Source organism: Oncorhynchus masou, chromosome 27 (genome assembly GCF_036934945.1).
Source record: "Oncorhynchus masou masou isolate Uvic2021 chromosome 27, UVic_Omas_1.1, whole genome shotgun sequence".
In the NCBI taxonomy this organism is placed as follows: domain Eukaryota; kingdom Metazoa; phylum Chordata; class Actinopteri; order Salmoniformes; family Salmonidae; genus Oncorhynchus; species Oncorhynchus masou.
In genome coordinates this window covers 61,999,510-62,009,731 of record NC_088238.1, presented here as the reverse complement: position 1 = coordinate 62,009,731, position 10,222 = coordinate 61,999,510, and the positions used below count along the sequence as shown (strand labels likewise).

General features: G+C 45.6%; 1 protein-coding gene across 2 annotated transcripts in view; it reads left to right on the top strand.

Moving 5' to 3' along the window:
- Positions 1 to 1,194: 1,194 nt before the first annotated feature.
- Positions 1,195 to 10,222, top strand: part of LOC135516492 (matrin-3-like) — a 12,765-nt gene continuing 3,737 nt past the window's right edge. Inside the window, exon 1 of one of the 2 annotated variants that reach the window (XR_010451937.1) lies at positions 1,195 to 1,276. Coding sequence is in view for 1 of the 2 variants with exons in the window: in XM_064940835.1 (XP_064796907.1) it covers positions 1,228 to 1,282 (55 nt within the window). In the remaining variant the exon portion in view is untranslated. Of the gene's footprint in view, positions 1,283 to 10,222 lie in introns of both variants that reach the window. The other variant, XM_064940835.1, reaches the window with a different exon arrangement.

Genomic DNA, 10,222 nt, shown 5'->3' with positions numbered 1-10,222 from the left:
CTCATTACACACCACAGACCAGCAAAAATGATTTGCATCATCAACATAGGAATCACTGGTATGACCTCTTCTACATTGTATGAGACAGGCACATGACATATTTTCATCTCTGTCCTGTCAGACTATGTGACCCTGGATGAGACTCCTGATCATGAGATACAACACCACAGACCAGCAGCGTCTGGTTGGTCCTCATTACACCCACCACAGACCAGGTACAGCTATCTGTTAGATCAGAACCAGCCCAGACCCGGTCACTGACAACACAGGTACAGGTATCTGTTACACCAGCAGACCAGACAGCGGTATCTGGTTGAACTCCTCATTACACACCACAGACCAGCAGCGTCTGCTATCTGTTAGCTCCCAGCCCAGACCCGGCACGCTTACAACACAGGTACAGACTGTTAGATCAGAACCAGCCTGGTTGCTCAACACAGGTACAGGTATCTGTTAGATCACCACAGACCAGCAGCGTCTGGTTGCCCAGACCTCATTACACACAGGTACAGACCAGCAGCGTCTGGTTGCTCAACACAGGTACAGCTATCTGTTAGATCACCACAGACCAGCAACACAGGTACTGGTTGTTAGATCAGAACACACCACAGACCAGCAGCGTCTGGTTGCTCCTCAACACAGGTTACTGTTACACCACAGACCAGCAGCGTCTGGTTGCTCCCAGCATTACACACCACAGACCAGCAGCGCCTGGTTGCTCCTCATTACACACCACAGACCAGCAACGTCTGGTTGTCTCCTCATTACACACCACAGACCAGCAGCGTCTGGTTGCTCCTCATTACACACCACAGACCAGCAGCGTCTGGTTGTTCCTCATTACTCACCACAGACCAGCAGCGTCTGGTTTTCTCCTCATTACACACCACAGACCAGCAGTGTCTGGTTGCTCCTCATTACACACCACAGACCAGCAGCGTCTGTGTTGTTAGATCCTCATTACACACCACAGACCAGCAGCGACTGTGTTTCTGGTAGATCCGACTCATTACACACCACAGACCAGATCAGCGTCTGTGTTTCTGTTAGATCCTCATTACACACCACAGACCAGCAAAAATGATTTGCATCATCAACATAGTTTCTGTTAATCACTACAAGACGTATGACCTCTTCTACATTGTATGAGACAGGCACATGACATATTTTCATCTCTGTCCTGTCAGACTATGTGTGACCCTGGATGAGACTGGAAGTGATCATGAGATGGAGGAAGTGCAGCCCAAGAAGTCTCCAGAACCAGCCCAGAACACAGGTACAGGTATCTGTCAGATCAGAACCAGCCCAGACCCTGGATCACGCTGACAACACAGGTACAGGTATCTGTTAGATCAGAACTGTGTTTCAGATCAGACCCGTGTACACTGACAACACAGGTACAGGTATCTGTCAGATCAGAACCAGCCCAGACCCGGCACGCTGACAACACAGGTACAGGTATCTGTGTTTCTGTTAGATCAGAACCAGCCCAGACCCGTGTACACTGACAACACAGGTACAGGTATCTGTTAGAACAGAACCAGCCCAGACCCGGCACGCTGACAACACAGGTACAGGTATCTGTTAGATCAGAACCAGCCCAGACCCGGCACGCTGACAACACAGGTACAGGTATCTGTTAGATCAGAACCAGCCCAGACCCGGCACGCTGACAACACAGGTACAGGTATCTGTTAGATCAGAACCAGCCCAGATCAGAGCACGCTGACAACACAGGTACAGGTATCTGTTAGATCAGAACCAGCCCAGACCCGTGTTTCTGTTAGATCAGAGCGACTGTGTTTCTGGTAGATCACGCTGACAACACAGGTACAGGTATTTCTGTTAGATCAGAACCAGCCCTGTTAGACCCGAGCACGTGTTTCTGACAACACAGGTACAGATCAGAGCGTGTTTGTTAGATCAGAGCGACTGTGTTTCTGTTAGATCAGAGCGACTGTGTTTCTGTTAGATCAGAGCGACTGTGTGTGTTAGATCAGAGCGACTGTGTGTTTCTGTTAGATCAGAGCGACTGTGTTTCTGTTAGATCAGAGTGACTGTGTGTTCTGTTAGATCAGAGCGACTGTGTGTCTGTTAGATCAGAGCGACTGTGTTTCTGTTAGATCAGAGCGACTGTGTGTTCTGTTAGATCAGAGCGACTGTGTGTCTGTTAGATCAGAGCGACTGTGTGTGTTAGATCAGAGCGACTGTGTGTGTTTGTTAGATCAGAGCGACTGTGTTTCTGTTAGATCAGAGCGACTGTGTGTGTCTGTTAGATCAGAGCGACTGTGTTTCTGTTAGATCAGAGCGACTGTGTTTCTGTTAGATCAGAGCGACTGTGTGTGTTAGATCAGAGCGACTGTGTGTGTTAGATCAGAGCGACTGTGTGTGTCTGTTAGTGTGTTGAAGGGTTCGGGGCAAGGTTAGGGGCATTAAATAGTGTGTGGGTGAAGAGCGACTGTGTTTCTATTAGATCAGAGCGACTGTGTTTCTGTTAGATCAGAGCAACTGTGTGTGTCTGTTAGACCAGAGCGACTGTGTTTCTGTTAGATCAGAGCGACTGTGTTTCTGTTAGACCAGAGCGACTGTGTTTCTGTTAGATCAGAGCGACTGTGTGTGTGTCTGTGATATGCTGGTTGACTCAAATAACCCGCAGTCGATGTGTGTTATATCCGTGGTGCGGACGGGTTTAGGGGCATTAAATATTGTGTTGGTGAAGGGGGACATTTAGGGGCATTAAATATTGTGTTGGTGAAGGGTTTAGGGGCATTAAATATTGTGTTGGTGAAGGGTTTAGGGGCATTAAATATTGTGTTGGTGAAGGGTGGGTTTAGGGGCATTAAATAGTGTGTTGGTGAAGGGTTTAGGGGGGACATTAAATAGTGTGTTGGTGAAGGGTTTAGGGGCATTAAATAGTGTGTGGGTGAAGGGTTTAGGGTGCATTAAATAGTGTGTGGGTGAAGGGGGGTTAGGGGCATTAAATAGTGTGTTGGTGAAGGGTTTAGGGGCATTAAATAGTGTGTTGGTGAAGGGTTTAGGGGCATTAAATAGTGTGGGGCATAAATAGGTGAAGGTGTGTGGGTGGGGGTTAGGGGCATTAAATAGTGTGTTGGTGAATGGGGGTTAGGGGCATTAAATAGTGTGTTGGTGAAGGGGGGACATTAAATAGGGTCATTAAATAGTGTGTTGGTGAAGGGGGGTGAAGGGTTTAGGTTAGGGGCATTAAATAGTGTGTGGGTGAAGGGTTTAGGGGCATTAAATAGTGTGTGAAGGGTTTAGAAGTGTGGGGTTTAGGGGCATTAAATAGTGTGTTGGTGAAGGGGTTAGGGGCATTAAATAGTGTGTTGGTGAAGGGGGGGTTAGGGGCATTAAATAGTGTGTTGGTGAAGGGGGGGGTTAGGGGCATTAAATAGTGTGTGGGTGAAGGGTTTAGGGGCATTAAATAGTGTGTGGGTGAAGGGTTTAGGGACATTTAATAGTGTGTGGGTGAAGGGTTTAGGGGCATTAAATAGTGTGTGGGTGAAGGGTTTAGGGGCATTAAATAGTGTGTGGGTGAAGGGTTTAGGGGCATTAAATAGTGTGTGGGTGAAGGGTTTAGGGGCATTAAATATTGTGTTGGTGAAGGGTTTAGGGGCATTAAATATTGTGTTGGTGAAGGGTTTAGGGGCATTAAATAGTGTGTGAAGGTGAAGGGTTTAGGGGCATTAAATAGTGTGTTGGGTGAAGGGGGGTTAAATAGGGGCATTAAATAGTGTGTGAAGGTGAAGGGTTTAGGGGCATTAAATAGTGTGTGGGTGAAGGGGGGGGCATTAAATAGGGGCATTAAATAGTGTGTGGGTGAAGGGTTTAGGGGCATTAAATAGTGTGTGGGTGAAGGGGGGCATTAAATAGGGGCATTAAATAGTGTGTGAAGGTGAAGGGGGGTTAGGGGCATTAAATAGTGTGTGGGTGAAGGGTTTAGGGGCATTAAATAGTGTGTTAAATAGGTGAAGGGTTAGGGGCATTAAATAGGGGCATTAAATAGTGTGTGGGTTTAGGGGCAGGGTTTTAGGGGCATTAAATAGTGTGTGAAGGGTTTAGGGGCATTAAATAGTGGGGCATTAAATAGTGTGTGGGTGAAGGGGTTAAGGGGTGGGCATTAAATAGTGTGTTGGTGAAGGGGGGTTAGGGGCATTAAATAGTGTGTGAAGGGTTTGAAGGGTGGGTTAGGGGCATTAAATAGTGTGTGGGTGAAGGGTTTAGGGGCATTAAATAGTGTGTGGGTGAAGGGGGGTTAGGGGCATTAAATAGTGTGTGGGTGAAGGGTTTAGGGATTAAATAGTGTGTGGGTGAAGGGTTTAGGGGCATTAAATAGTGTGTGGGTGAAGGGTTTAGGGGCATTAAATAGTGTGTGGGTGAAGGGGTTAGGGGCATTAAATAGTGTGTGGGTGAAGGGTTTAGGGGCATTAAATAGTGTGTGGGTGAAGGGTTTAAATAGTGGGCATTAAATAGTGTGTGGGTGAAGGGTTTAGGGGCATTAAATAGTGTGTGGGTGAAGGGGTTTTAAATAGTGTGTGGCATTAAATAGTGTGTGGGTGAAGGTGTTTTAGGGGCATTAAAGGGGTGATTAAATAGTGTGTGGGTGAAGGGTTTAGGGACATTAAATAGTGTGTGGGTGAAGGGTTTAAGGGCATTAAATAGTGTGTGGGTGAAGGGTTTAGGGGCATTAAATAGTGTGTGGGTGAAGGGTTAGGGGCATTAAATAGTAGGGGCATTAAATAGTGTGTGGTGTGAAGGGTTTAGGGGCATTAAATAGTGTGTGGGTGAAGGGTTTAGGGGCATTAAATAGTGTGTGGGTGAAGGGGGTTAGGGACATTAAATAGTGTGTGGGTGAAGGGTTTAGGGGCATTAAATAGTGTGTGGGTGAAGGGTTTAGGGGCATTAAATAGTGTGTGGGTGAAGGGTTTAGGGGCATTAAATAGTGTGTGGGTGAAGGGTTTAGGGGCATTAAATAGTGTGTGGGTGAAGGGGTGTGTGGGTGAAGGGTTTAGGGGCATTAAATAGTGTGTGGGTGAAGGGTTTAGGGACATTAAATAGTGTTAAGGGAGGGACATTAAATAGTGTGTGGGTGAAGGGTTTAGGGACATTAAATAGTGTGTGGGTGAAGGGTTTAGGGGCATTAAATAGTGTGTGGGTGAAGGGTTTAGGGGCATTAAATAGTGTGTGGGTGAAGGGTTTAGGGGCATTAAATAGTGTGTGGGTGAAGGGTTTAGGGGCATTAAATAGTGTGTGGGTGAAGGGTTTAGGGACATTAAATAGTGTGTGGGTGAAGGGTTTAGGGACATTAAATAGTGTGTGGGTGAAGGGTTTAGGGACATTAAATAGTGTGTGGGTGAAGGGTTTAGGGACATTAAATAGTGTGTGTGGTGAAGGGTTTAGGGGCATTAAATAGTGTGTGGGTGAAGGGGGGCATTAGGGACATTAAATAGTGTGTGGGTGAAGGGTTTAAATAGGGGCATTAAATAGTGTGTGGGTGAAGGGTTTAGGGACATTAAATAGTGTGTGGGTGAAGGGTTTAGGGACATTAAATAGTGTGTGGGTGAAGGGTTTAGGGGCATTAAATAGTGTGTGGGTGAAGGGTTAAATAGGGTGCATTAAATAGTGTGTGGGTGAAGGGTTTAGGGGCATTAAATAGTGTGTGGGTGAAGGGTTTAGGGACATTAAATAGTGTGTGGGTGAAGGGTTTAGGGACATTAAATAGTGTGTGGGTGAAGGGTTTAGGGACATTAAATAGTGTGTGGGTGAAGGGTTTAGGGACATTAAATAGTGTGTGGGTGAAGGGTTTAGGGGCATTAAATAGTGTGTGGGTGAAGGGTTTAGGGGCATTAAATAGTGTGTGGGTGAAGGGTTTAGGGACATTAAATAGTGTGTGGGTGAAGGGTTTAAGGGGCATTAAATAGTGTGTGGGTGAAGGGTTTAGGGACATTAAATAGTGTGTGGGTGAAGGGTTTAGGGACATTAAATAGTGTGTGGGTGAAGGGTTTAGGGGCATTAAATAGTGTGTGGGTGAAGGGTTTAGGGGCATTAAATAGTGTGTGGGTGAAGGGGGGGTTAGGGGCATTAAATAGTGTGTGGGTGAAGGGTTTAGGGGCATTAAATAGTGTGTGGGTGAAGGGTTTAGGGACATTAAATAGTGTGTGGGTGAAGGGGTTTAGGGGCATTAAATAGTGTGTGGGTGAAGGGTTTAGGGCATTAAATAGTGTGTGTGGTTTAGATTAAATAGTGGTGGGTGAAGGGTTTAGGGTTAAATAGGGGTGAAGGGTTTAGGGCATTAAATAGTGTGTGGTTGAAGGGGGGTTAGGGACATTAAATAGTGTGTGGGTGAAGGGGGGGGCATTAGGGACATTAAATAGTGTGTGGGTGAAGGGGGGGCATTTAGGGAAATTAAATAGTGTGTGGGTGAAGGGTTTAGGGACATTAAATAGTGTGTGGGTGAAGGGTTTAGGGACAAGGGTTTAGGGACATTAAATAGTGTGTGGGTGAAGGGTTTAGGGGCATTAAATAGTGTGTGGGTGAAGGGTTTAGGGGCATTAAATAGTGTGTGGGTGAAGGGTTTAGGGGCATTAAATAGTGTGTGGGTGAAGGGTTTAGGGACATTAAATAGTGTGTGGGTGAAGGGTTTAGGGGCATTAAATAGTGTGTGGGTGAAGGGTGGGTTAGGGACATTAAATAGTGTGTGGGTGAAGGGTTTAAATAGGGGCATTAAATAGTGTGTGGGTGAAGGGTTTAGGGACATTAAATAGTGTGTGGGTGAAAATAGGGGTAGGGACATTAAATAGTGTGTGGGTGAAGGGTTTAGGGACATTAAATAGTGTGTGGGTGAAGGGGTTTAGGGGCATTAAATAGTGTGTGGGTGAAGGGGTTAGGGACATTAAATAGTGTGTGGGTGAAGGGTTTAGGGGCATTAAATAGTGTGTGGGTGAAGGGTTTAGGGACATTAAATAGTGTGTGGGTGAAGGAAGGTTAGGGACATTAAATAGTGTTAAGGGAGGGGCATTAAATAGTGTGTGGGTGAAGGGTTTAATAGTGTGTGGGGCATTAAATAGTGTGTGGGTGAAGGGGTTTAGGGACATTAAATAGTGTGTGGGTGAAGGGTTTAGGGGCATTAAATAGTGTGTGGGTGAAGGGTTTAGGGACATTAAATAGTGTGTGGGTGAAGGGTTTAGGGATTAAATAGTGTGTGGGTGAAGGGGGGTTAGGGGCATTAAATAGTGTGTGAAGGGTGGGGCATTAAATAGTGGTTTAGGGACATTAAATAGTGTGTGAAGGGTTTAGAATTAAATAGTGGTTTTTAGGGGCATTAAATAGTGTGTGGGTGAAGGGTTAAATAGGGGGTGAAGGGTTTAGGGACATTAAATAGTGTGTGGGTGAAGGGTTTAGGGACATTAAATAGTGTGTGGGTGAAGGGTTTAGGGGCATTAAATAGTGTGTGGGTGAAGGGTTTAGGGGCATTAAATAGTGTGTGGGTGAAGGGTTTAGGGACATTAAATAGTGTGTGGGTGAAGGGGTTAGGGACATTAAATAGTGTGTGGGTGAAGGGTTTAGGGGCATTAAATAGTGTGTGGGTGAAGGGTTTAGGGACATTAAATAGTGTGTGGGTGAAGGGGTTAAATAGGACATTAAATAGTGTTTAGGGACATTAAATAGTGTGTGGGTGAAGGGTTTAGGGGCATTAAATAGTGTGGGGAAGGGGTTAGGGACATTAAATAGTGTGTGGGTGAAGGGTTTAGGGACATTAAATAGTGTGTGGGTGAAGGGTTTAGGGACATTAAATAGTGTGTGGGTGAAGGGTTTAGGGTGCATTAAATAGTGTGTGGGTGAAGGGTTTAGGGGCATTAAATAGTGTGTGGGTGAAGGGTGGGTTAGGGGCATTAAATAGTGTGTGGGTGAAGGGTTTAGGGGCATTAAATAGTGTGTGGGTGAAGGTTTAGGGGCAGGGTTTAGGGGCATTAAATAGTGTGTGGGTGAAGGGTTTAGGGGCATTAAATAGTGTGTGGGTGAAGGGTTTAGGGGCATTAAATAGTGTGTGGGTGAAGGGGTTTAGGGGCATTAAATAGTGTGTGGGTGAAGGGTTTAGGGGCATTAAATAGTGTGTGGGTGAAGGGTTTAGGGGCATTAAATAGTGTGTGGGTGAAGGGTTTAGGGACATTAAATAGTGGTGGGTGAAGGGTTTAGGGACATTAAATAGTGTGTGGGTGAAGGGTTTAGGGACATTAAATAGTGTGGGTGAAGGGTTTAGGGACATTAAATAGTGTGTGGGTGAAGGGTGTGGGTGAAGGGGTTAGGGACATTAAATAGTGTGTGGGTGAAGGGTTTAGGGGCATTAAATAGTGTGTGGGTGAGGGGTTTAGGGGCATTAAATAGTGTGTGGGTGAGGGGTTTAGGGGCATTAAATAGTGTGTGGGTGAGGGGTTTAGGGGCATTAAATAGTGTGTGGGTGAAGGGTTTAGGGGCATTAAATAGTGTGTGGGTGAAGGGTTTAGGGGCATTAAATAGTGTGTGGGTGAAGGGGTTAGGGAGTGTGTTTTAGGGGCATTAAATAGTGTGTGGGTGAAGGGTTTAGTGTGTGGGAAGGGGTTAGGGACATTAAATAGTGTGGGTGAAGGGTTTAGGGACATTAAATAGTGTGTGGGTGAAGGGTTTAGGGACATTAAATAGTGTGTGGGTGAAGGGTTTAGGGGCATTAAATAGTGTGGGTGAAGGTGAAGGGTTTAGGGGCATTAAATAGTGTGTGGGTGAAGGGTTTAGGGGCATTAAATAGTGTGTGGGTGAAGGGTTTAGGGGCATTAAATAGTGTGTGGGTGAAGGGTTTAGGGGCATTAAATAGTGTGTGGGTGAAGGGTTTAGGGGCATTAAATAGTGTGTGGGTGAAGGGTTTAGGGGCATTAAATAGTGTGTGGGTGAAGGGTTTAGGGACATTAAATAGTGTGTGGGTGAAGGGTTTAGGGGCATTAAATAGTGTGTGGGTGAAGGGGTTTAGGGACATTAAATAGTGTGTGGGTGAAGGGTTTAGGGACATTAAATAGTGTGTGGGTGAAGGGTTTAGGGGCATTAAATAGTGTGTGGGTGAAGGGTTTAGGGGCATTAAATAGTGTGTGGGTGAAGGGTTTAGGGACATTAAATAGTGTGTGGGTGAAGGGTTTAGGGGCATTAAATAGTGTGTGGGTGAAGGGTTTAGGGACATTAAATAGTGGTGGGTGAAGGGTTTAGGGGCATTAAATAGTGTGTGGGTGAAGGGTTTAGGGGCATTAAATAGTGTGTGGGTGAAGGGTTTAGGGGCATTAAATAGTGTGTGGGTGAAGGGTTTAGGGGCATTAAATAGTGTGTGGGTGAAGGGTTTAAATAGGGGGGTGAAGGGTTTAGGGACATTAAATAGTGTGTGGGTGAAGGTGAAGGGGTGTGTGAAGGGTTTAGGGGCATTAAATAGGTGGGTGAAGGGTTTAGGACATTAGGGTGGGTGAAGGGTTTAGGGCATTAAATAGTGTGTGGGTGAAGGGTTTAGGGGCATTAAATAGTGTGTGGGTGAAGGGTTTAGGGGCATTAAATAGTGTGTGGGTGAAGGGTTTAGGGGCATTAAATAGTGTGTGGGTGAAGGGTTTAGGGCATTAAATAGTGTGTGGGTGAAGGGTTTAGGGACATTAAATAGTGTGTGGGTGAAGGGGTTTAGGGGCATTAAATAGTGTGTGGGTGAAGGGTTTAGGGGCATTAAATAGTGTGTGGGTGAAGGGTTTAGGGACATTAAATAGTGTGTGGGTGAAGGGTTTAGGGGCATTAAATAGTGTGTGGGTGAAGGGTTTAGGGGCATTAAATAGTGTGTGAAGGGTGAAAATAGGGTTTTAGGGGCATTAAATAGTGTGTGAAGGGTTTAGGGGCATTAAATAGTGTGTGGGTGAAGGGTTTAGGGGTGTGTGGGTGAAGGGTTTAGGGACATTAAATAGTGTGTGGGTGATGGGTTTAGGGGCATTAAATAGTGTGTGGGTGAAGGGTTTAGGGGCATTAAATAGTGTGTGGGTGAAGGGTTTAGGGGCATTAAATAGTGTGTGGGTGAGGGGTTTAGGGGCATTAAATAGTGTGTGGGTGAAGGGTTTAGGGTAATTATGCTGGTTGAATAAAGAGAACAATATGTATCATATAACTAATATCTGGAGGCCATATCGTGTGTGGGTGGCGTTTCTTTCATTAT